This window comes from Drosophila kikkawai, chromosome 2R (genome assembly GCF_030179895.1).
Source record: "Drosophila kikkawai strain 14028-0561.14 chromosome 2R, DkikHiC1v2, whole genome shotgun sequence".
Lineage (NCBI taxonomy): Eukaryota > Metazoa > Arthropoda > Insecta > Diptera > Drosophilidae > Drosophila > Drosophila kikkawai.
In genome coordinates, this window is record NC_091729.1 from 11,498,210 (window position 1) to 11,522,127 (window position 23,918).

A 23,918-nucleotide genomic window follows, 5' to 3' on the forward strand; every position below is an offset into this window, starting at 1 on the left:
TTTATGTTCCTCTTTTATCATTTTGTTAGTTAGTTATCTTAAATAAATTTAAATTTTCCGCCTAGTTCGTATACGATATTCAAAACTATCGATATTTTTCAATGGGTGGATTAAGCAGTTCTGAGTGGAATCTTACACTGCTTTGTCAAAATAGGATCAGCTGATTACCGACCCACTGCTCAGCTGTTTTAAAAATAAATCGATATCGATATACATCTCTAGCACGTGTTGCATTTGAACGAAAAAAACGAGCTCGCGTAAACAAAAGTTTTTTCCACAAATTAAACCAGTAAAGCGCAAATGAAGTGATCAAAAAGAGTGTTAAACAAACAGCGACATGGCGTCTTTAGCGGAAAAGACGAAAAACACAAACACATTTCGGGTGAGTGGCCCCAGAAGTCTCACGTTGCCGGGAGCACCCCGCCTCACGCTATATCTGTCTTTCCGCAGTTCAAATCGTTCGGAGACCGTGTGAATGAGATCGACCTGCGGCACTTGGCCCTCTACCACATTGGCCACCGCAACGAGGAGCTCGACGAGGAGGAGAACGCCACCTACTTCCAGCAGACTATCCAGAAATGGAACGTGCTCAACCTGACCGAGGAGTACAACTACTTCAGCAAGCGATGCCGAAAGATTGTCACCCTGCCGCAGCTGCTGCACCAGAAGGAGTTTGTGGTGGACCTGCTGCTGGAGCGCCTGGCCACGGCCACAAATCTTTCGCAGCAGCCGCTGCTGGAGCTGCTCTACGTGCTTGCCCGCGATCTGCGCGAGGAGTTCTACCCGTACTTCCAGCGCGTGCTGGACCGCCTGATCTGCCTGCTGAACATCCAGGATGCCGAGCAGCTGGAGTGGACGCTCATATGCCTGGCCCACTTGTTCAAGACCCTCAAGCCGTATCTGAAGCGCAACATTGGTGTGGTCTTCAATGCCATTCTTCCGCTCCTGGACGAGCAGCACTATGCCGAACACGTGACAAACTTTGCCGTGGAATGCTTTGCCTATATAGCCCGCGATGTCCGTGATTTCCCCCGCTTCCTGGCATACGTTCTTCAGACAGTGCTGCGGGAGCAGGTGGAGAGTGTCCATGGCTGCGGGAGACTGATCTACGAGATCCTGCGCGGCGTCAACGGTCAGCTGCACAACTCGGCAGCCGAGATCTTGGCCCACGTCCTGGAGGTCCTCGTCAACAGCGCCTCGCTTCACACCAAAGCCCAGACCGATCTGTTGGGCGACATTGTGGAGCATTCCATGGGCCTGCTGCTGAACTTTTTGCGCTCGGACCAGAGTCCTGTACTCTGGCAAGGCCTCTGCTCAGCTGCCGGCAGCGGCGAGAGTGTGGATGTGTCGCGCCTCATCGATCTGATGCTGCCCCTCGTCACCCACAAGGATGGACGCTACGTTTCGGAACTGCCACTGGTGGTGGCCACGCTGCTGAAGTTGCTGGACCGGGAAGTAGAACCGCTCCATCCCCTGACCACCTTGGTCACAAATCTGCTGAAAGCCCAACATGCGCAGCTCACGCAGCTGGACGCCAGTCGACTGCTGCAGAAGCTCCTAAGCGTAAGCCGTGCGAATGTGTCCGTTTACGAGGACTCCATTCTGCAGCTGCTGGACTACCAACAGTTTGAGATTCTGGTGCTGCCGCAAGTCATTGGCTACTACGAGGAGCAGAGGGAATCGCGGGCCTTGGAGCTATTGGCTCGCGTTGTCCAGCACAAGAGGCCGCTGCAGGTGGATGCCAACTCCCTGGCCCAGTGGGAGGTTTATCCGCTGCCTCTAAAGCAGAAGGAGACCATCAAGAGTATTGAACAGCAGCTGACGAAGTTGGACGTGAATGAGGAGGATCACCTGCTGCTGCTGGTGCTGGCTCCCCACCTAAGGGGCTTCAGCAAGCAGTCCTTGGACCAGGGCCTGCAATCTGTCATTGAGCAGCTTTTAAAGGAAGGAGAAAAGGATTTCACGCTGCTACTCTTGCTGCTTCAAACGCATGCTCTGCTCAAGTTCAAGCTTGCCAAAGATTTGCGTTCCAGAATTAAAGAATACCTCATCCCCCAGCTGGGCAAGGACATCAGGGCCTTGGCCTGCCTGCAACTGATCCTCCTGGAGACCCCCAAAAGCGAGCTTTCCCCATCGGAAGACGTGCTCTCGGCCGTGTCCATCCTTCTGAGCCAACCTCAGTCGCAGTACCGACGCCTTGCTGCCCAGTGCCTGGATGTGGTGAGCAGTTCGCGGAAACCAAATCCCTACTCCTACTTCTACGCCGCCACCTCCATCGAGCCCACGGTCCACAACTACCGCGAGCTGCTCCTCCAGCTGCAGCAGCTGGAGCCCTCGGCAGCCCAGTTCAAGCAGTTCTCGCTGCATCCGCACTTCAAGGAGCACGCGGTGAGCCTTCTGCTCGGTCTGCTCTACAACAACTTTAAGTTTGTGTGGGCACCCGTCCAGCAGCTCCTGGCTTCCTATGTAAAGACAATGACCACAGAGGAGTTCTGGAGCCTTTTCAAGTCAAAGCTAGTAGAGACTGTGGCCTGCATAGACTACAAAAAGGAGGTGACCATTCTTCAGCAACCCCAACGTAGAAGCTACAATTCCGCCGCTTTAACCATGCTACTAACCTTGGCAGAGGAGCAACAGTTCAGCCTCCAGCAAGCTCTCAACTACCGTCAGCTCCTCTGGCAAAGTCTACCCAAATTGGGCTCCCTGGCCGAGGTAAAGAATGCCGACTTGGTGCGTCTGTTTCTTCAGTTTGTGGAGCAGGAGTATCGAGCCCAGCTGGAGAAATCTGAGCACACCTGGAACGTAAACGACGCCACAGGTGAGCAGCTGCAGCAACTAGCTGAAGAGGTGGATGAAGACGAAGAGGATGAATCCAAGAACGAATCCCGAATGAGAAAGAAAAGGAGAACCCACAATTCCCATGCCAAGTTCATACTGCAGACCCTCCAGCTGAAGCTGGCCTGCTTTGTGTCCCAACCCAATCCCAAGGCTTTGCATCGGCAGGCGGAGATGCACGAATTCTACCTGGAGCTACTAGCCGGCCCGAATGCGCAGCTCCAACAACTGGCTCTGGACTGTTTGGCGGCCTACAAGCAGCCGGTGGCTCTGGTCCAGCAGAAAGAACACCTAGCCGGACTCATTGACGAAGCCAAGTTCAAGACGACGCTCACCGGATTCGATTTAGCCAGTATTCCGGCTCAGCAGAGATCGGAAATGATGCCCTTCATGCTGCGCGTGCTCTACGGCAAAATGCTGACCAAGGGCGTCCAGAAGCAACTGAGTGCCCAGCTGCGCAAGACACTGATTCTGCGATTTTTGGGTCAACTGGAGGAGTCCGAAATCATTGATTTTCTGCAAATGGCCTTTGGAAAGTTTTCGCAGTACACAGACAAGCCTGTCGGTGAGCTGGTCAAGTACGCCAGGGAGTCGTACGATCCCTCGGCAGTGATTGCTGCCAGGCAGCTGCAAAGGATTGTCAATCTTCTAGAGTTGATTAGAAAGGAGTTTGCAGGCAAGCTGACTGCAGCCTTCCAGGTCTACGTTCTGAAACTGCTGCTGCTTGTGGGAAGCGTGGCCCAGGAGGTCATCAAGGGAGAAGGAAAACTGGTGGCTGCCTACAAGAATGTCAAGCACTCGGGCCTGCAGACCTTGGTGAACTACTTCAGCCAGCTGGTGGACATGGAGGAGCTGTGGCAGGAGCCGGAGATGAATGCGGTTTGCGAGGTCTACGTTTGGCCAGCGCTGGCACGCCTCTCCCAGGACTCTATACACACGCCCACGCCCCTGCTGAAACTGCTCCTACTGTGGGGAGGCGAACCACGCTACCAGAAGTGGCTTAACCAAAGTCCCCCCTCGGACAAGGAGCCCATAATGCATCACCTGATGGCCCTGCTGCTGAACGACAAAGCCAAGCCTGTGGTGAAAAAATCGCTTATGACCTTGGTAGAGCAGCTCTTGGAGGCAGCTGTCTCAGAGGAGTTTGGAGCCGCGGCCCTGGCCATTGTTCATCCCTACATCCCGGCCATCCTGCAGCAGCTGCAAAACAGTTGGCGCCACAAGAAGGCCGGCAGGCAGGCGCTAGACAAGCGGGAGCTGAACATCCTAACCCTGATCACCTCGCATGTGGAGGAGCCGGCCACCTGTGAGCTGCTGCTCAGCGTACTCCTGCCCATCTTCACCAAGCAAGCAGCCTCAGCTGGCCCGGAAACCGTGGTGCAGCTGGTCACCACTCTGTCGAACCTGTTGAAGAGAGTGGCCAGGCCTCAGGACTATGTTCGCCCCTTGGCGCCACTCTTTGAACAGGTGAATGTTTTGCCAGCCAGGAAGCTGCTGTGCGAACTCCTGGCGGACATGGCGAAGCGACTAAACAAGGAGGCCAAGCAGAAGCCGGAACTCTCCGCTGCAGCCGCAGCTATAAGGGAGTGGGCTCGGATTGTGCTGCTCCTGAATGCCTGGGACAAGAGGTGGCTGGAGCAGCCCGACTACGACAAGCGTCTCGAAGCCCTGTCGGAGCTCAAGCAGCTGGTGGAAAAGAAGGACTTGAAGTTGGACCTGGAACTGGCGGTACTGGTGCTTTACAACTGCTTCCACATGCTGCGCCACGACTCAGACCTGGGCATGAGGGTAAACATAGGAGAGCTGCTGAAGCCGCTGCTCCCTCTGATCACCCTGAAGCTGGAGGTTAAGGAGGACTCTCACTTTTGGCTGGAGGACACACTGCTGCCTCTTTTGCAACGCTCTATGAAGGACGAGAAGCACGAGCATGCCAGGAGTGAGGCCATCGGCTTGCTGGGCGAGCTGGCGCGCCAGTGTCCATCGGCGCACGACGTCCTCAAGGATCTGTCCCCTTTGGCGGATAAGCACGACCTGGAGGTGGATTTCTTTGAGAATATGCTTCACCTGCAGACTCAGCGACATGGTCGTGCGCTGCAGCGTCTGGTAAATATCTCCGGCGGCATCTGGCGACAGGCCCCGCCCTGCGCCCGCACCCTAACGCAGTTCCTACTCCCACTGGCCACCCGGTATTTGCTGAGCGAAAAGCACGCCGGCAAGCACACACTGGTGGATGCCGCCATCGAGGCGGTGGGCGTGATGAGTGAGCTCCTGCCCTGGGCCCAGTACCATGCCGCCCTCCGCTACTACCTCCAGAAGCTGAGGCATGCCCAGGGTCAGCAGAAGCAGTGCGTCCGTCTGGTGGTTCGCATTCTAGACGCCTTCCACTTTGACCTGACGCAGGCACAAACGGACCTGGCTGCTCTCGCCCAGCTCAAGCAGAAGCTGGCAGAGGAAAAGGAGGAGGCAGAAGAGCCTGAAGAAGCCAAGACTGAAGAGGATCCCGAAGAGAAGCCCCTGAAAACCGAAGATCAGTCCGACTTCATTGACTTTGAAGAGGAGGAGGCGGCCGAGCCAGTGGCTGAGCGTCAGCGCACGCAACTGCTGGCTCCCAACGCCGCCAAGCGGGTCATGGCCACGATAACCACTGTCCTGCTGCCCACTCTCAATCGGGCCATCACCGAGAAGACCAACTACGACTCCAAGCACAAGGTGAATCGCCGGAGGCTGAGTTACGAGCGTGAGGAGGAGGAGATCCAGAAGGTGCCCATAGCCCTGGCCATGGTGAAGCTGCTGCAGAAGCTGCCTTTGGAACTGCTAGACAACAGTCTACCAGGTGGGAAGAATCTCGCAATTCTCTAAATTCCAGCTTTAATTTTTATTTATTTTTTTATCAAGGAATCTTCATGAAGGTCTGCACTTTCCTGCGTTCCCCCCTGAAGTCCGTTCGCATGCTCACCCGTGACATCCTGAAGAAGATCATGCTCACGCTGGGCGGCAGCTACCTGGGCCTGTTGCTGGAGCAGCTACAGTCGCTACTCACCCGTGGCTTCCAGGTGCACGTACTCTCGGTGACACTTCATGGGGTTTTGGACGCCCTGAAGGTGGATTTGCAACCGGATCATATTGAGAAGTGCCTGCAGAACCTGCTGGAGGTGGCCCTCAACGACATCTTTGGCGATGTGAGCGCCGAGAAGGAGGTGGAGAAGATCGTGGCCCACACGCCGGAGGCCAAGCCGAGTGCCAAGAGCTACCTGACCCTGAACATAGCCTCGCGGCATATCCGTGACAACTGCCTGTTGGATCTCCTACTGCCGTTTAAAGAGCACTTGGCCAGGTCGCACTCCCGGAAGGTCACACAAAAGATCCAGGAGTGCTTTGCCAAGATTGTGGGGGGCCTGGTGGAGAACACGCACATTGCGCGGGAGAGCCTGCTGATCTTCATCTATGGCACAATGTCGGAGAGCATCAGTGATCTCCTGCCGGGCACCCAGAAGCGACAGCTCACGGACAAGGAGCAGGCGCTGATGAAGAGGTCACGCCCCGACTGCTTGATCCTCCAGCCGGCGCCGGGCAGACGCAGTGTGGTCACGGGCAACAAGCAGGTCAAGTCCAATGCCCAGGCCAATGCTCACATCCTGATCGAGTTCGGCCTGGAGCTCCTCCACTTCGTGTTGAAGCGAAAGAAGTTAACGGATCTGGACTACCAGCCCTTTTTGCATCCCCTGTTGCCCTTGCTGAGGGATTCTCTGAGCAGCAACCACGCCAGGACCACCACATATGCCCTAAAATGCTACACGGCCATTTGGCTGGGTGAGTACGAGCTCACCGAACTCAACGCGGAGGCCCTGCAGCCGGTGGTGCAGCGCATGTTCGAGATCCTCAAGAACTTCTCGACTTTCGGGGCCACCAGGCAGGAGGAGAACGCCCAGCTGGTGAGGGCCAGCTTCAAGGCAGTGGTTGCCCTGCTGCGCAAGTGCCAAGACTTTAAGCTCAGCGACGAGCAGATCGAGCAGCTGCTCCTTCACGTCGAGCAGGAGCTGCAGGAGGGCGAGTGCAGCAGCCAGACCATGGTCTTCACTCTCCTCAAGGCGCTGGTGAGTCGCAAGGTGGACACCCGATCCCTGCACGACCTAATGAAGCGCCTGGGAGACCTGTCCATAATTTCGCCCTCGGATTACGTAAGGGACGAGTCGCGCGGCATCCTGCTCACCTACATCATGGAGTACACGCTGCGCCAGCAGGTGGATCAGATGGTCAAGTTCATGTCGGTTCAGTTGTGCTACAGCCAGATCGCCGGCCGCCTGTCGGCCATTCAGTTCATGCACTCGATCATCAACAAGTTCCCCCAGCTGATGCTGGCGAAGCAGTCTGAGTTCTTATACCTGTCTCTGGGCACCCGTCTGGTCAACGATGAGGATCCCTCGTGTCGTCGCAGTGTGGCTGCCGCCTTGGAGGCCCTGATTGCTCGCCTTACGAAAGTGGAACGTCAGCCTTTGCTGGACCTTACGATGCTCTTCTTCACGGCACCAAAGTCGAACCACAATCCGGGAGTCAGGGAGATGGCTGCCGCCCTTCTTTCCCGATTTGTTCAGGCGGAGAAGGCGGGCTTCGCGGAAAGATTACCACTGGTGCTGCCCACTTTAGTGAGTGTCTTGACTTCGGGTTATGCTAAGGCAGTGGGAAGATTTGTGCGAGCTCCGGGCTTCCAGGAGGCAGAGGTGGATGAATCTAGTCTACACAAGAAGACGAAACGAAAGGTAAGCAGGATACTGCCTCTCATTGTTTTTTATCTTTTCTAATGTCTAATAATCTTCCCCAGAAATTCGGAAGCCTGCCCAATGAAGACCTCCTGCTGGCGGGCCACGACACCGAGGCCAGAGTGGAGCAGCAGCAGCGCAAGGTGGACCATCAGCTCATCCAGCTACAGTATTGTCTCATCAAAATCTTTGAGCATTGCGGCGACTCGCTGATGAGCCAGGAGGATCTCTCAGACACTCTGGATGAACTGGCATATGGCTCGCAGCGACTCTTAGGCCACGACCACAACTGGGTTCGCTGCAATGCAGCCAAACTCTTGACCCACATCCTTTCTCACTACGACTACGCCTACGTTGGACAACAGCTGGCGGGGATCAAGCAAGAAGCGGACACTAACAAGGCGCTAGACTTTATTTACGCGCAGCCTGCCCAGGATATCAAGTCCCTGGTGCTGGATCTGTGCGCCCAGGTCACGCCCGGTGAAACGGCGCAGGAAATGATCGATGAATTATCCAAGATTATGCTGTACATTGGCCACATGCTGCGCGATGTTCCCTTTAGTCTGAAGCAGGAGCATGATGCGGAGCAGGTGGAGGGTCCCGTCAACAAAATAAATCTCAACTGGCTGCTCCGGAATATCCGTTTCCTGGTCAACAAGGAGGTGGCCAAGGCCTCGCACGACACCAGCATAGTGAGTAGAATATTTATAAACTCATAATTAATTTATTAACTCTTTAAATTAATTTACAACTCCAGCGCACTGCCATGTTCACGCTTATAGAAGCCCTTGCCACGCTGCTCAGTGTGGAGGCCGTCACCCGACTGGCGCCCGCTCTTCTCCAGACCCTGGTGCGCGAAATGTCCGAGGAGGACCAGAACGTGGATGCTGAACTGCGCCAGCAAGCCCTCCGCGTGGGCAGCCGGCTGAGAAAGCGCATTGGGGCCGATGTCTACGACAAGCTAAGGAACCTGGTGCAGACCAAGCTGATGGCTCGCCGTGCCGAGCGCCGCAAGGTGGTGGCTCAGGAGAAGATCCATGACCCGCAGCGAGCGGCCAAGCGCAAGGCTGGAGTTCAGGAGCGCAAGAAGGCAGCGAAGCGCCTGAAGGCCGCTGTCGTTCGTGGCAAGGCGCCAGACCTTAAACAGAAGCTTAAAAAGCGCAAGCGAAAAGCAGAAATGGATGGATTTTAATGTTAGTTAGTCGGTTGTTTTTTATATAAGTAAAAAGATGCAAATTGTATTTTATCTATGCAATAAATGGAAATATTACTAAATAAAACAAAGTGTTTACCCTAGCAGGGTATTATAATTTCAGTCAGAAGTTTGCAACGCAGTGAAGGAGACGTTTCCGACCCTATAAAGTATATATATTCTTTATCAGCATCAACAGGGGAATCTTTCTAGATATGTCAGGAAGAAAACGATTTTTTTGTCATTTTTGCAAAATTTGATAAGGTTACATCATTAAAATGAGCAAAAATGGCCAAAAATTTGGATTTCTTAAAATTTTTAATTTGGTATGCAGTTTTTTTAAATTAATAAAAACTAACACAAAACTGCTTTCCGAATCGAAATTAATGCATTTTTGGCTTAGTTATGATATATTTTAATTGTTACCTGCAAGGGTATACAAACTTTGGCTGGCTAAAGTTAGTTTTCTTTCTTGTTTTTTATTAATTGCTGTTTGGCATAGGATCATGGTATAGAATCAAAAATCGATCATTACTAAGCCACTGACTAAAATAATAACCTTCAAGATGACCGGAAATATATGAATTCTTAAATGAGATATTTATCCATAATTTTGTATCATAATTTTTTGGACAAATCTAAGTTTCTAAATCGCATAACTTAGCCAAAAATGCATTAAATTTAAGTCGGAAAGTTGTTCTATGCTTCTCCTGGGTTAACAAATCTGCATTCTAGTGTAAAACGGTTTTCAAAAGCAACTTATATTCCCGCCAACACCTCTTCAATCGATAATACCTCAAATAACGATAAGGGGTAGCTATCGATGAGCGATAGTCGCACATGTGTTGTGCAAACCTTCAGAAATGCAAATGCAGCTGCTCCGCCACGGCCTTGTCCATGGTCTGGCCAAGAGGATTAGGAGCAGAAGTACGCACAGCGCCTCTGCGGATGTCTACGACGTGGTGGTAATCGGAGGCGGACATGCCGGCACGGAGGCTTCGGCAGCCGCCGCTCGCATGGGATCCCGCACCCTGCTGCTCACCCACAAGCTGGAGACGATCGGCGAAATGTCGTGCAATCCCTCCTTTGGCGGAATTGGCAAGGGCCACCTGATGCGGGAGGTGGATGCACTGGACGGGGTGTGCGCCCGCTGCTGCGATGTGTCCGGAGTTCACTACAAGGTGCTCAACAGACGGCGGGGACCGGCAGTTTGGGGACCCAGGGCCCAGATCGATCGGCAGCTGTACAAGAAGGCTGTCCAGCGGGAGCTGAATAGCACGCCCAACCTGGAGATCCGTGCGGCAGCGGTGGACAATATCCTGATCGAGGATGAGCAGGAAACTCAAAGCAGGCGCTGCGCTGGAGTTCTCCTGGCCAACGGTGAGGTGGTGCATAGTCGTTCGGTGGTGCTCACCACGGGCACGTTCCTGCGGGCACACATAAACATTGGACTGGAGGTGCGCCCGGCGGGGAGGATTGGAGATGCTCCTGCCAAAGCCCTCGGTGAGGCCATTGATAGGCTGGGCTTCCGCATGGGTCGCCTGAAAACAGGGACCCCTCCGAGAATAGCTAGGAGCAGTGTGGATTTCTCGAAACTCCAGAGGCACGAAGGTGACGATCCCCCTATACCATTTTCCTTCCTCAACAGCGATGTGTGGATACCTGCCAAGGATCAGCTGCCCTGTTATCTCGCCTACACCACCCCGAAGGTCAGCGATATTGTGCGCAACAATCTCCACGTGAACCGCCACGTCACCGAGGAGATAACCGGTCCCCGCTACTGTCCTTCGATTGAGTCTAAAATCCTGCGATTCGGTGCCAAGGTTCATCAAGTCTGGCTGGAGCCAGAGGGACTGGACAGCCCGCTGGTGTATCCCCAAGGAATCTCCTGCACGCTGCCCTTCGAGCAGCAAGTGGAGCTGGTCCATGCCATTCAGGGACTGGAGCAGGCGGAGGTTGTGCAGCCAGGCTACGGTGTGGAGTATGATTTCATAGATCCCCGCGAGCTGTATCCCACGCTGGAAACCAAACGAGTACCGGGCTTGTTCTTTGCGGGTCAAATAAATGGAACCACAGGCTACGAGGAAGCGGCGGCCCAGGGCATCATAGCTGGGGCCAATGCAGCGGGAAAAACACTCCATGCCGACGGCAGGCAGTTGACCATAAGTCGGACTGAAGGTTACATAGGTGTACTCATTGATGACCTAACATCGCTGGGCACCAACGAACCCTACCGCATGTTTACCAGCCGAGCAGAGTTCCGCCTGTCCCTCCGGCCGGACAATGCTGACATGCGTCTCACCCAAAAGGGCTATGAATTCGGTCTGGTATCGCCACATCGTTACCAACATTTCCAGCAAACCGAAGAGAAATTACAATCCGCCATTGAAACCTTGAGACAGCTGAGGAAGCACACCCACTACTGGCGACAGGCCCTTGACCTCCCCAAGGCCAAGGCTTCAGTGGAGAAAACTGCCTTCGATATGCTGGGCATACCGGCAGACAACATCACAATGGATCAGCTCATCCAGCTTCACCCCAGCGAACTTAGTTGGTTGAGCGGTGACAGAAATCTGGCTGAAAGGGTGAAGATCGAGGCTCTGTATTCGTTTTTTGTCGATGAACAGCAGCGGGATGTGGAGGATGTGCGCCGAGAGGAACGTCTTTCGATACCCTCTGACATCGACTACTTCTCCAAGTCGCTGAGCTTGTCCAACGAGGAGCGACAAAAGCTGACTCTTATTCAGCCACAGACCATCGCAGCGGCCAGTAGGATTCAGGGAGTGACTCCCTCGACTATTGTTAGGCTTATGAAATATGTTAAGAAAGCGGAAGTGGCAAAGGCGTAGTTTCTATCAATAAACGACTATTTTTATACCCTTGCAGGGTATTATAATTTCAGTCAGAAGTTTGCAACGCAGTGAAGGAGACGTTTTCGAGCCTATAAAGTATATATATTCTTGATGCAGATGAGCATCACTGATGCAAGTGAGCACAAATTTTCATTCAAATTGGCCGTTTCCCAAACTGGGGTAACAGGCGAACAGAAACCAGCAGCAAGCAACTGAAAACTGGTATAAACTGTTATAAAAACATTTGGGCAAAAATAATATTTGGTATAAACTGTTATATTTCATTTTATGCATTTATACCTATTTGTTGCCGACAACAACAGCTTATGGCAACAACAACCTTTTTACAACAACATCCCTTCAGCAGCCCATCCAAATTTTTAAACATTTCCATGCAATTTGCCTGTTTCTCAAATTGGGGTAACAGGCGAACAGAAACCAGCAGCAAGCAGCTGAAAACTGGTATAAACTGTTATAAAAAGTCCAAGTTTTGAACCATTGATCTTGGAGTAAGCGAAGACTCAAACCAGATGTGACCATATTGTAAATTTTTTGGCTAAAATGTTGCTTAAATGCACCTGGGCACACTGAAACTGATCAGTGATGCTCATCTATCTATTTTGTCCCAATAAAGAAATATAGCTAGATGAGCATCACTGCCATTAAGCTTGATACATTGCCTCCCAATATTGCAAAATAGCTACATGAGCATCACTGATGCAAAGTCTGATTTTATAGCCTCCCAATATTGCAATATAGCCAGATGAGCATCACTGCCATTAAGCCCGATTTTATAGCCTCCCAATATTGCAATATAGCTAGATGAGCATTACTGATGGAGATGAGCATCACTGATGCAAGTGAGCAAATTTTTTCATTCGATTTGGCCGCTTTCCAAACTGGGGTAACAGGCGAACAGAAACCAGCAGCAAGCAACTGAAAACTGGTATAAACTGTTATAAAAACATTTGGGCAAAAATAATATTTGGTATAAACTGTTATATTTCATTTTATGCATTTATACCTATTTGTTGCCGAAAACAACAGATTATGGCAACAACAACCTTTTTACAACAAAATCCCTACAGCAGTCCATCCAAATTTCCGAACATTTCCAAGCAAATTGCCCGTTTCCCAAATTGGGGTAACAGGCGAACAGAAACCAGCAGCAAGCAGCTAAAAACTGGTATAAACTGTTATAAAATGTCCAAGTTCCAAACCATTTAGGAGCCGGCGCAAGTTAGCGGAGACTCAAACCTTTTGAATCCAAATTTAGGTGTTATTTTCCAACTGCACCTGGGCACACTGAAACTGATCGTCGTTAAATTCACATTCAAATTTGGCAGTTAAATTCAAATTCAAATTTGGCAGTTAAAATACTTTAAAAAAATTTGTTTAATTCTAAAAAAAAATCTGAAATAAACATAGAAAATCTAAAAAATTTTAAAAATTCAGAAAAAAAATTTAAAAATTCAGAAAAATTTTAAAAAATTAGGACAATTTTTAAAAATTTAGAAGAATTGTAAAACATCCGAAAAAAATGTTTAAAATTCAGAAAACAAATTTAAAAATTTAGATTTTGCTTTCAAAATAATTAGATTTTACCCCAAACGATCCCAAATAAATGCCGCCTTCACAAAAAAATTGCACATTGATTTCACCATCTTTTATTGATTCATATTTGTGTGTTCCATCAATTACATTTACATATTTAAATTGCATTTATAAATATTTTAATTATTTACGCCTGCTGCAGGGTTTTAACTAGCCCGGAGCCAAGATCCGATCACCGGCCTCCACTGCCATCGGGTTGAGATCTGTCATCCCAGCTGCTCCCTCCTCCAGCTTCACCTCTGCAGATCAGGTGATCATCAATCAACAATTACAATGAACTTGATGAACTTGTGCTTCCCAGATCCCTCCGCATGCTCTCGTTTTCGCTATTGGAGTGCTGTAAATATAAGAAATAAAGCTATGTAACATTAAATTAAATTATAGATAAGTTTTTAAGAAAAACTGAGTAAGCAGTTTTGTTAAGCGCAGAAATCCCAATGCAGAACAGCGTTGTTTTTCAACGTATGTTTATCTACTCTCAGATATAAGCATTTTTTATTATTCTAGAATTTTGGTATAAATTTTATAAAAATCGGACAACTATATCTTATAGCTGCCATAGAAGCGATCGGTAAATGTATAAAATATATAAAGCTGGGAATGTAAAACTGAAACTGTCAAACTGTAAACATAATAAGTATAGGTAAAATTTAATGAAACTCTGTTTTGTGAGTGTTTTCAGCATTTAAATCTATAATATAAACATCGAAACCAATCTGCAAGGGTATACAAACTTCGGCGTGCCGAAGTTAGCTTCCTTTCTTGTTGTTATTAATTTTGTTATTGTGAAATAACAGCTAATGTATGCTAATAATGCTTTAATGTAACTTCCCCGGAGGAGGAATCACAACTCTTTTTTAAACTTTTTTATGGAGTTGTGTGAATTAAGGCAACTCCCAGACCTTTAACACAGGTCGACATGTTTTTTGGGGACCAACAACCGGAATATACCTTTCCAAAGATTTTTGATGAGCTGCACCCGAATCTTGCCTCAAAATTTCCTATACATTAGGTTTTTTAAATAATTTTACTTAAAAGTGATAAAGTAAAACTGTATTTAAAAACTTTTGGCGTGCTTTTATTTCAACACTTTTGCAAATTCAACTCTATCATAGCTCAACCAAAAAATCATTAATCTTGGTTCGAAAAGCTTTTCTTTGTATAGTTTTTAAATGTTAATAAATCTGCTTTCTAAATTTAACACTTAAAAAACTTAAAATTTTTGACAATTTTAACGATGTAACCCCTTATAAAATTTTGAAATTTTGGGTAAAATATTTTTTTTTGCCGGACATGGCTTTATCGATTCTGCTGTTTATGCTGATCAATAATATATATGATTTATAGGCTCGGAAATGACTCCTTCGCTGCGTTTTCCCCTTCCTCTAGCCCATTTTCCGCAATAAATAATTCCAGATATATCCTTAAGTACAGTTTATTTCATAAAATCATAAATGCCTTATGTAAAGTTGCACAATATCGTTTAATTGTTTGTTTCCGCATATCGTTTGCCACTTGGTTGAACGCTCATACATACATATTTACTTTGCTGCGCGATTGTGTGGGGACTCCAGTGAGTTGATATAAACCCGACTACCATCCGTGGTCATGTAGAGATCTGAGAGAGGAGCGCCCGCCTGCCTAGAAGTGAATTGTGAGCACCGGATCTGTTCTCTGCTGGTGAGTCCTTTTCTTATAGATATATCAGATCTATTTTAATCGTCAGACCTGGGCGCGGACGCTCCTTTCTACATCTAATTGCTATTGCTGTTCCTGCTGCTGTTGTGGTCAAGTTTTTTGCTTCGATTGCGTTTCGGTTAGCTTACAGTTTAATGTTTTACACTTTGTATTCTGTTTACACACACAACGAAGATTGAGGGGGAGTTAGTTACAGTACATTTAATTTACGCTCGATTCTTTTCTTTTACTTGCTTTACTTTTGTTTAGGTTGTATTTGAAACTATGTTGTAGTTGCAGTAGTTGATTAGCTATCGCATGGCATTTGTGGTTACGTTACTAGATGCGCGCCAATCTGTGTGTCATTCGAGAAACTATTACGATTAGTTATTAAAATATATATTCGTTTTCAGTTTAACTGGTACGTTACACATAGTTTTGTCCAAAGGAAATGTCTGACTTGCATATGGCGGAATTTGTACGGAATTGTAATGAAAACATTTCGTCTGCTTCGATAACGAAAAGAGTCCATAGTATCGGGTCTCAAATGGCTTTAGCTTGAGGCTCATACGCAATGTTGCTTTTCTTTTTCGAGTTTTTGGTTTAATTTTTAATTTTCTCATTATAATATCACAGATTGCTCGAGATTTATGCATTAAAATATATATTTAAACCGTTTTACTTCACACATCGTCGTGGATTTTAGGCAATCTCAAACGAAAATACAAGATAGAGGGGCAAAGACTGGAAACGGGAGGGAAAACTAGATCTATATGTTTGAGAGCTTGCTTGGTTTTTAAGGTATTGTATTGACTACTTACTATAAACATCAATTATAGTGTGTGGTTACATCTGCATTTGCTAGCATGTCTGTCTGTTTGTGTCTTGTCTGAATTTAAAATCTTTTAAATCACAAAAAACGAACCAAAATGCGATTAAGGGCCAAAGGGTGGCGTACAAAAATGGTTTAATTTCGAAAAATAATTCGCGGTCTTTCTAATCCATTCCAGAATATCTCTCTAGGTTTTGATTTGATTTGTTATCTAAATTTCAGTTCCGTTTTCCCCACTTTGTATTCGAGTTACATGTTCATACATCTTCCGAGTTTGTTTTTGTTTTCGTTTCGTTTGTTTCGTACTCTCCAAATCACAATTATTAGCAATTAGCAATTTAAGAATAAAATATAGCTACCCAGTATGTCTTGTATAATTTCTGTTTCTGTTGTATATATATAAATTTCTTAGCAGAAGTTTAGTCTAACTTTACAACTAACATTAAGTTGCTCGGGCAATGAACATTTTTTTCCACACGAAAACTACACTCAGAGTTCTATGCAAGGATGTGTATACCTAAAATCCTTAAATTAGTATTACCTTCGGGAGAGTAATTGTTATTTTATACTTGGAATATGTCACAATATTTTACATTTTATGCAGATACGATTTCCTTACACCAATTCAAAGTCAAAATGTCTAATTGCGTTGGAATTGGATTCAACTGGTTGGTTGGGTAAACACGTTAGAGATTGTAACACACCGAGAACGAACAAATATCTGATATCTGATCTGTAATCTGTTATCTGTTATGGAATTTACATAATCTATGGGGGCCTATGGGTGTTCCTAGAGCTTCAGGAACTCGTCGAGCATCCGCTTGCGCTGCTGGTGGAGAGCCCGTTCCGACAGCAAGTACATCCCAATGTCGCCGTAGTTTTTCATTAGTTAGTTGTTCGAATTGGTGAAGAGTTGGTGTCATAATGCTGTGGCCTCCTCCGCACTGTTGCTGCGACCCAGTACGCCCAGCTGCGGCTTGTTGTCATCTGAAAGATACAGGGAGTTTATCTGCTTTAGTGGGGGGGTTATAACCTCTTTGCAGGCATCATTGTTATCAGTATCCAAAGGTCCCAAGACTACAGAAGACAGTAAAAAGCGACAAATTTATACTGTATCGATAATTATCGTGAAAGTCGATATATAAAACGATCTTTGAAAGTTGCAATTAACCGATATTATTATCAAACATAATCGAAACAATTTAAAAACAAATATTGATAGAATTGATAAATTGAAATGTAAAAAAACCATAAAATTGTAAATCTTTCGGTTTTAATCGATTATAATCGATTTACATGTATATTTTTTTTTAGAAAATATCTATTCACTGAAAGTGTATAACTTCCAGCTCTACTTTTTGACGAGAAGAGCGATATGTTTCGATATTTAAAAGTTAAATATATCAGAGCCTACGATATTAAGCACATTATTTTTATCGGTTTTTCATATCAAACTTTCCTTTTCGATCGATATATGTACTTCCCTGCCGAGGGCCACAAACTAAACCAACGCAAAATAAAATAATAAGGCGAATGGTAAACAGAAAATGATTTATTCAGGCCATCTCTAAAATTATACGTTTCACAATTAAATAGGGCAAATAATAATAGTAACTAGGGATTAAAACATTTAGAATTGGATCTAAGCGGCGCTGGCTGGCAATACATTACAAATTCTTGTATAAATAAAGACGCTCGACTAACAACTAAATTATCGCTTAGTTAATGTTACTGAAGGTAGATGTTAACTAGTTTCGATCCGAGGCGACTCTTCTTCTCCGAACTTAAACCTAAACGAAACTCCGCTCCACTGGGAGACCCACTCCCGCCAGGGGATCGATCATCTGGTGGGCTCGGCAGTGGTCGTGGCGGCACTTGTGGATACCTCATCGCTGGTCACCGCCGGCGCCCCCTTGGTGGCGCTGCTAGTGCTGCTGCTGACCACCGGCGGCGGTGTGGTGCCACTCGTGGTGGACGTAACGCCGCCAGAGGTGGACACCGTGTCGGGTGAGGCGGCGCCCATGGTCTTCGGCGGAGCTGGTGACGGCGACACCGATAGCCGAGTGCGCTGCTTCTCCTCCGGCTCTCCAGCTACATCTGTCTTGGGCAGTGTGGCGGTCGTGTCCGAGTCTAGAATCTTTGGGGGCTCCTCTTTGCATTTACCTGATGCTACCGCAGCGTTGGCCACTGGCAGCGAGTTGTTTGTCTCCGACGGTGGACTGGCACTGCGTCGGGACGCGTTCTCCGGCGAGCTGTCCGGATGGATGGGCTTCTCCGGAACTGCATTCGGCGTGGCCGGCTTCTTTTCGAGCACCACTGGAGGCGGCGAGCTCTTCAGGGGATCCTCCTTGATGACAGCCACCTGTTCCTTGCTATCCCCCTGGGAAGCCCCATTGGACTCAGCGCCGTTCAGTTCGTGATTCGCTGGCTGGCCACTGCTGGCGTTCGACGGAGCCTGGTTACTTGAGTTCGAGTTGGATCCGGTGAGGTCCAAGGTGGCCGGTTCATGGGTAACCGGCGTGGCAGCCTTGTCTATGAGCGCTGATTGTTGAGCAGCTGCCGCCACTGCGGCGGCAATGTGATGCCTCATAGCATGCGGACTGCCGCCCGCTCGTCCGCCATTTGCCGAGGCAGACGGAGTAATGGGCGGCGTGATCTTGGGCGAGCTGGGTAGCGAGATCGGCTGCTGTTGGTGGGCGGCCGTCGGGGTCATTCCGCTGGCGGCTGCCGCCGCTGCATGTATGGCCGCCAGGTGGCCATGGTGGTGGTAGTAACCCATGCTGGGAATGTGCGAGCTGGAGGTGGTAGGCGGCAGGCCGCTCCCACTGACGCCGCTGGGCGTCGAGGTGGGCACCTGCTCCGAGTTGAGCTTCACGGCCGAGGTCAGGTTCAGGCTGCTGTGGGGCGAGGACACCGATAGACTGGAGCTGGCTGTCACGGGAATGGAGTTGCTAAGCCCTCCTCCGCCGGCCGTCGAAGTGTGCGGCGGCAGCTGGTGGGCAGCCAGCGAGGCGGGATGATGCGGCGACATATGCGGATGACTGAGGTTCAAGCTGTGGGGATGAGCACTTAGCCCGAGGGCGGCAGCCGAGAAACCGGGATGCGTGAGACCAGCAGCCCCCGGATGGGCCAAACCCATGGCCGCCTGCTGCAAATGGTGCTGCAGATTGGGCGGTCCGTGGCCCCCAAGTGGAGAGACGCCCACGCCTTGAAGGCCGGCCATGCCCAGATTGAGACCCATGGCGGCATGCGGACTCTGCCGCTGGGCGTTGGCCGCTGCCGCGTGGTAATGCGACATACCGGGCAGGCCGTGCAACGCCCCCGGCGGTCCGCGTAGACTAAGATTGATATGAGGAATCATGGAGCCGAGGAGGTTTCGGTTCAGCGGGGAGTACAGCTGATTGGAGTAATGGTGCGAGGCGTTCAGCAGCTGCTGACGCTCCCGTTCCCGCTCGCGTTCCTCGTCCCGGAGCTTGCGCTCCCGCGCCTCCTTCTCGCGCTGCTCCTTCTCACGCTGCTCTCGCTCCCGCTCGCGTTGCTCCTTCTCGCGCTGCTCCTTCTCCCGCTGCTCTTTCTCGCGCTGCTCGCGCAACTCTCGCTCCTTCTCCCGCTGCATTTCCCGCTCGCGCTCCTCCTCGCGCGCCAATCGCGCCCGGTGCTCCTCCTCTAGCTTGATCCGGTCGTGCATGGCCGGCGAGATGCCCAGCGCTGCTCCCGGCATCATCGAGTAGAGGTGGGAGTAGGGCGAGGCCATTTGCGGATACAGTGCGGCCGCATGCGGATGCGAGGGATGGGCACTGGCGGCGCGGAACAATTGGTAGCGGTGCTCCAGGTACAGCTGCTCCGTATACGGCAGTCCAGCGGGGTTAAGGAAAGCTGCAAATAATTTAAAAAAATTATATATATAACCTTTAATTCATCTCCATTTTATCTTTTCTGCTCACCTGCTGGTGGAATCCCCGGCAGACCCGCAAAGTGCGAGTACGCCTCTAGGGGAAAGGCGCCTGCCGGATGCATCAGTCGCTCGTCCGATCTATAAGGCTGGAATCCGCTCCTGGCCAAAAGCTCCGGCTGCAGTGACGCCGTTTGCGGCGTGTGACTGAGTCGGGCTATCTTCTCCGGCGGCTGGGGCGAGGGCGGTGAGCGCTTTTTGCTGCTGGCCACTCGATCCTCTCCAGAACGCTCGGAGCCCACACGTCCTGCCACAGAATTGAGCGGTCCTGGACCCGCCGATGGCGGTGGTCCGCCTGTCCCTGAAGTGGGTACGCTCCTATCTCCGCCCACATCGTCCTCCTTGTTGTCCGCCTGTTTGGCCAGCGTGCGCAGGGCGGCGGCGAAGGAGCCACGACTACTGGCCGCCGATGCGGCTCCAATGGCTCCTGGGGGCAAACCCACGCCTGCTGCCAGTTGCTGCTGCACTGCAGCGGCCACAGCCTGCTGCTGGGCCTGGTGCTGCTGCGCTGCCTGCTGGTGTTGCTGGTGGGAATGCTGCGGCGATGGGGTGCCGATGTGGTTGCTGGGCAGGGCGTGGTTCAGCAGGGCATTGCCGCCGGCCGACGTGGGCGCCGGGCTGTTGGCCACCGTGGATCCTGGCACACCGCCGCCACCACCACCGCCACCAGGAGGCGTCTGCAGGTGGTGCGGCACTGGGATATGCGGCGCAGGGCTGGTGGCAGGTCGCTTCTGTCCACCCTTTGGCGGCACTGTAAATGGAAAAAATAAATGGAGTTAGTAGATGCTGGGAGAGTGAATGTTTGCTTCTAAATTATCTAATATTATCTTCTTTACTGCAATCCAAGGCCTCATTTTTGTGGTGTATACGATTTTTTGTGTAAGAAGAAAGCGGGTTAAATATATCATATCATTGAAAATCACCCCTAAATCAAACGGAGGTAAGGGTATGGGTTCTATAAATATTATATAATATGAAAAATGTTTAGACTAAGAATTATCTTGTTATTGATTATTACTAATCTAATGTAACTAACGCACTAATAATTAAGTTTTAAACTTGTTGCCTTAGAAAAACATTAACCAATAAATTTAAATATTTAAAAATCATTAGGTTTATAAGAAAAGTTACTAGATAATAAAGATATCCATGTCAAAAGTGCACCACAAAATCCACCGGTGTTCACTTTTTCAGTATCTTAAAGCATCTATCATTATACATTTTCCTAGTAACATTCACGAACATTAAGCAACACCATCATTAAAGTGGTAAGAACCCCAGAGAACAGTTTTCGCGGTTCGGTGTCCCTGTAATGCGACACTTCACCAGCTTCCCGAGCCTCCTCTCCCCCTGGGGGGAACTGAGCCTAGATGGTTGGATTGTGTTCGTTCGAATTTCCTCTGCTAATATCTGATTGATGTCCGCGAGTTGTGTGACGGGCAAAAATTGCGCATACGCTTCGTTGCATATGCGGCAATTTGCATAGCCTGGTGACAAGGTGGATGGAAGCCAGGTGAACGGGTGCCGGTGCCTATGCCACCATCAGACAGGAGTCGGAGCAGGAGCAGAAGCCAGAACAAGAGCAGTCACTCCATGGCCAGCAGGTTGACGCTGGTTGAATGCAAATGGTAAAGGCCCGAAACTTGAATTTCGGACATGGTCCACTCAGGCATGCGAAACGAGAGGGCGCAGCTGGGCGGGATTGGGCTGGATGGCAGCAGGTTTTACCCCTGCCATCTCCCGCCGTACCCGCTATACCCGCCGCTGTTCCTTTGAGGCACCTCCGCACGGCGCAAATTGCACGCCCAACGAATTTATCGATTCTTGTTACTCGTTTTCGGGTTGCCCGCTCCGAAATTGCTTTCAGATATGACAGCCACACCCCCGAGCCCGCCCCTTTCAGGTCGGCGGACCAGGAGAGAACTCCTGGATAGTACTGCCTTGCTGCTGCACCTACTGCGCCATCTCTGGCTACGGCTCCTGCTCTTGCTCCTGCTCCAGCTGCACACGCATTCAATGCCGAATGGAATTTGCAACGACATCGAGGACAACGATGTTATGAGGCTGGCACGGCATGTATTTGGAAAACCATTTCGCTGGCTGGCTGGTCCTTTGTGAACCTTAAAGCTGCCAGCTCTCAACTGGAAACTGGCACTGGAAGTGGTTTTTCCGCAAGGGTAGCAATGGGGAGTGGGGACAAGAACTCTGCTACACACTAGAAACTGTGTGTTCGCTTCGAGAGTTGCAAATATTTTGGATTTTTGTGAAAATCAACAATTCAACAAAACTAGAGAAAAACTTTTGTGGTTCTATGGGTAAATATTATCACCTCACTCGCCTTGCTTCTCCTTTGGGTTTTATTTATTTACTGGCTTTTGCCATCCAAGTGGAAGCTGTGCCAGCCTGTGCTTCAAGGAGAGAGAAAGCTTTTATTAAATGAAGGAAAAATGCATTGAAGAATGCAGCTGCAGCACTGCATCATCATCGTCATCACCCTTAGTGGAACATCATGATAGCGTCGTCTGCTGCATAAGCTCATGGTTTAGAGCGTTTTGGCGTCGTTTATGAAAGTGGGCTGAGTGCTGGCTGGGATCTGGGATGTAGGTTCCCTGAACATGGAAATGGAAATGGAAATGGGAGTGGCAATGGCAGGGAGAATGGGAATGGGAACGTGCATGTGCTGGCTGCTCTGCTGCATGTGTATTTACCAAACTAAACCGAAATAATGCCCGAAACTGCAGTACTAACATCGATGTCGACGACTAGAACAATAAAATGCCGACGACTGCGAATGCGAATGAGTTGGGAGCAGGTTGAGGGTTGGAAAACCCCCACTCATACCCTAACCCATATACCCTACACTAGCCCACAAAACCCAACCCCCTGGACAAACCAAACAAAGCTCCTCGATGCCTCGATGACGATGATGCCAACGTTGACGTGGCTGGCCGTATTTGCCAGTTTGCCCAACTCAGCCTGTGGGCTCTCCGAGGCAAGTGCAGAGCGGGGTGTGGCGTGGTGTGGTGTCGGGGAAAACTAGAGAGTAGTTCCCGTCCCGTCCCGTCATCCTCATCTGCCTTACCCCTTTTCTGCAGCACCCGGTGCTGTTGTTTGCCATGAAATGCCTGTTTGTTTGCCTGGGTTTTGTGTACTTCAACATGGTCCCAGACCCTAGATCCCAGACCCCAACACCAACACCAGCCCAGCCCAGCCCAGTCCAGGCCAGATCCCAGTTCTAGTTCCTAACCTGACTCAGATGCCACACCCTGCAGCAAACACCCACGCACCCTGGCACACACACACACTCCCGGCCAGAGAGATGCAGAGAAAGATGCATTGAGCGGCGATTTGCTGGCATCAGCGATATTTGCCGAATTTAATCAGCGCACTGACACGAGAGCACCGCAAGACTCGACTCCCGTTTCCATCCGCTGCGGCGCCATGTAGCCCCGTTGCCATGTTGCCATATAGCATGGCTAGCTTGTTTTTTTTTTCTATTCTAGATGGCCATTAAAGCGCCGAGGAATTTGCATAGTCCATCAAACGGAATGGGTGCAACTGTAAGCCCCGAGAGAGTGAGTCAAAATCTAAACTATAACGGAACGACATATATTTTGTATATATACTATATAAGCTATGCCAAGGGAGGATTCCATTCCTTTAAGGATTATAAAATCGAAAGCTATTAATGTCTTTTTTTAGGAATTGATTGGAAAAAATATACATTTTGTACCGTTTTTTCTTATGGTTGGTAAGACTTTAGAATTTCTTCTATTTTTGGCAATTATCTTGTTTGAATAAAGCTAAAGTCGTTGTACAAACAACTCACAGCACTAGGTCTTTTACCGAAAAATGATCTTTAGTAATTCTTGGAAGCCGAATAAATCTCAAGTTAATAATATTTCTTCCATTTTGTAACAAAACAAAACTTGTATTTCAAAGAATCCCAGAATGTATTTGAACTTTATAAAAGGAAATAGATAGTAGTTTTAATACAATAAAATATTTATAATTTTTGTAATAAAAAATAAGGAACCCACAATGAACGAACCCGCTTATGTTTCCTAATTCTTATTACTTAATTCCAACCCAAGAATACCAAAATCTTCAACATCTCCCCCTAAGCACATTCTACAAAAATATATTCCCAATTTTCGATAATCATCACTTAACTGCTTACATCTAATTATAATTATCATATTAATAA

General features: G+C 49.0%; 3 protein-coding genes and 1 pseudogene across 5 annotated transcripts in view; 2 read left to right on the forward strand and 2 right to left on the reverse strand.

Annotated features, from left to right (window-relative positions):
* The first annotated feature begins 221 nt into the window (after positions 1–221).
* Positions 222–8,855, forward strand: LOC108078230 (small subunit processome component 20 homolog). The gene is made up of 5 exons (XM_017171932.3): positions 222–382; positions 451–5,668; positions 5,731–7,592; positions 7,655–8,284; positions 8,350–8,855. Exons 1-5 carry the CDS (start codon positions 338–340, stop codon positions 8,782–8,784), a joined length of 8,190 nt encoding a protein of 2,729 aa, XP_017027421.1. The 5' UTR covers positions 222–337; the 3' UTR covers positions 8,785–8,855.
* A 761-nt stretch (positions 8,856–9,616) lies between these two features.
* LOC108078446 (protein MTO1 homolog, mitochondrial) lies at positions 9,617–11,685 on the forward strand. Its single transcript, XM_017172333.3, has one exon. It carries the CDS (start codon positions 9,648–9,650, stop codon positions 11,631–11,633), a length of 1,986 nt encoding a protein of 661 aa, XP_017027822.1. The 5' UTR covers positions 9,617–9,647; the 3' UTR covers positions 11,634–11,685.
* Positions 11,686–14,669: 2,984 nt separating this feature from the next.
* LOC138928094 (uncharacterized) lies at positions 14,670–16,949 on the reverse strand (annotated as a pseudogene).
* Positions 16,950–17,291: 342 nt separating this feature from the next.
* LOC108078098 (uncharacterized) overlaps positions 17,292–23,918 on the reverse strand; it is a 75,218-nt gene continuing 68,591 nt past the window's right edge. For all 3 annotated transcript variants that reach the window (XM_017171692.2, XM_017171694.2, XM_017171695.3), the window contains 2 exons: positions 19,704–20,462; positions 17,292–19,635 (listed from right to left, as the gene is read on the reverse strand). In XM_017171692.2, coding sequence (XP_017027181.1) covers positions 17,600–19,635; positions 19,704–20,462 — 2,795 coding nt within the window. In that variant the 3' untranslated portion in view covers positions 17,292–17,599. The remainder of the gene's footprint in view (positions 19,636–19,703; positions 20,463–23,918) is intronic.

What these genes read in the sequence shown, in the direction of transcription:
- LOC108078446 (XM_017172333.3), top strand. Translation starts at nt 9,648, where the DNA reads ATGCAAATGCAGCTGCTCCGCCACGGCCTTGTCCATGGTCTGGCCAAG.
- LOC108078230 (XM_017171932.3), top strand. Translation starts at nt 338, where the DNA reads ATGGCGTCTTTAGCGGAAAAGACGAAAAACACAAACACATTTCGG. An exon ending in AAAACACAAACACATTTCGG is followed by an intron (nt 383 to 450) that starts GTGAGTGGCCCC and finishes GTCTTTCCGCAG; the next exon opens with TTCAAATCGTTCGGAGACCG. An exon ending in GCTAGACAACAGTCTACCAG is followed by an intron (nt 5,669 to 5,730) that starts GTGGGAAGAATC and finishes TTTTTTATCAAG; the next exon opens with GAATCTTCATGAAGGTCTGC.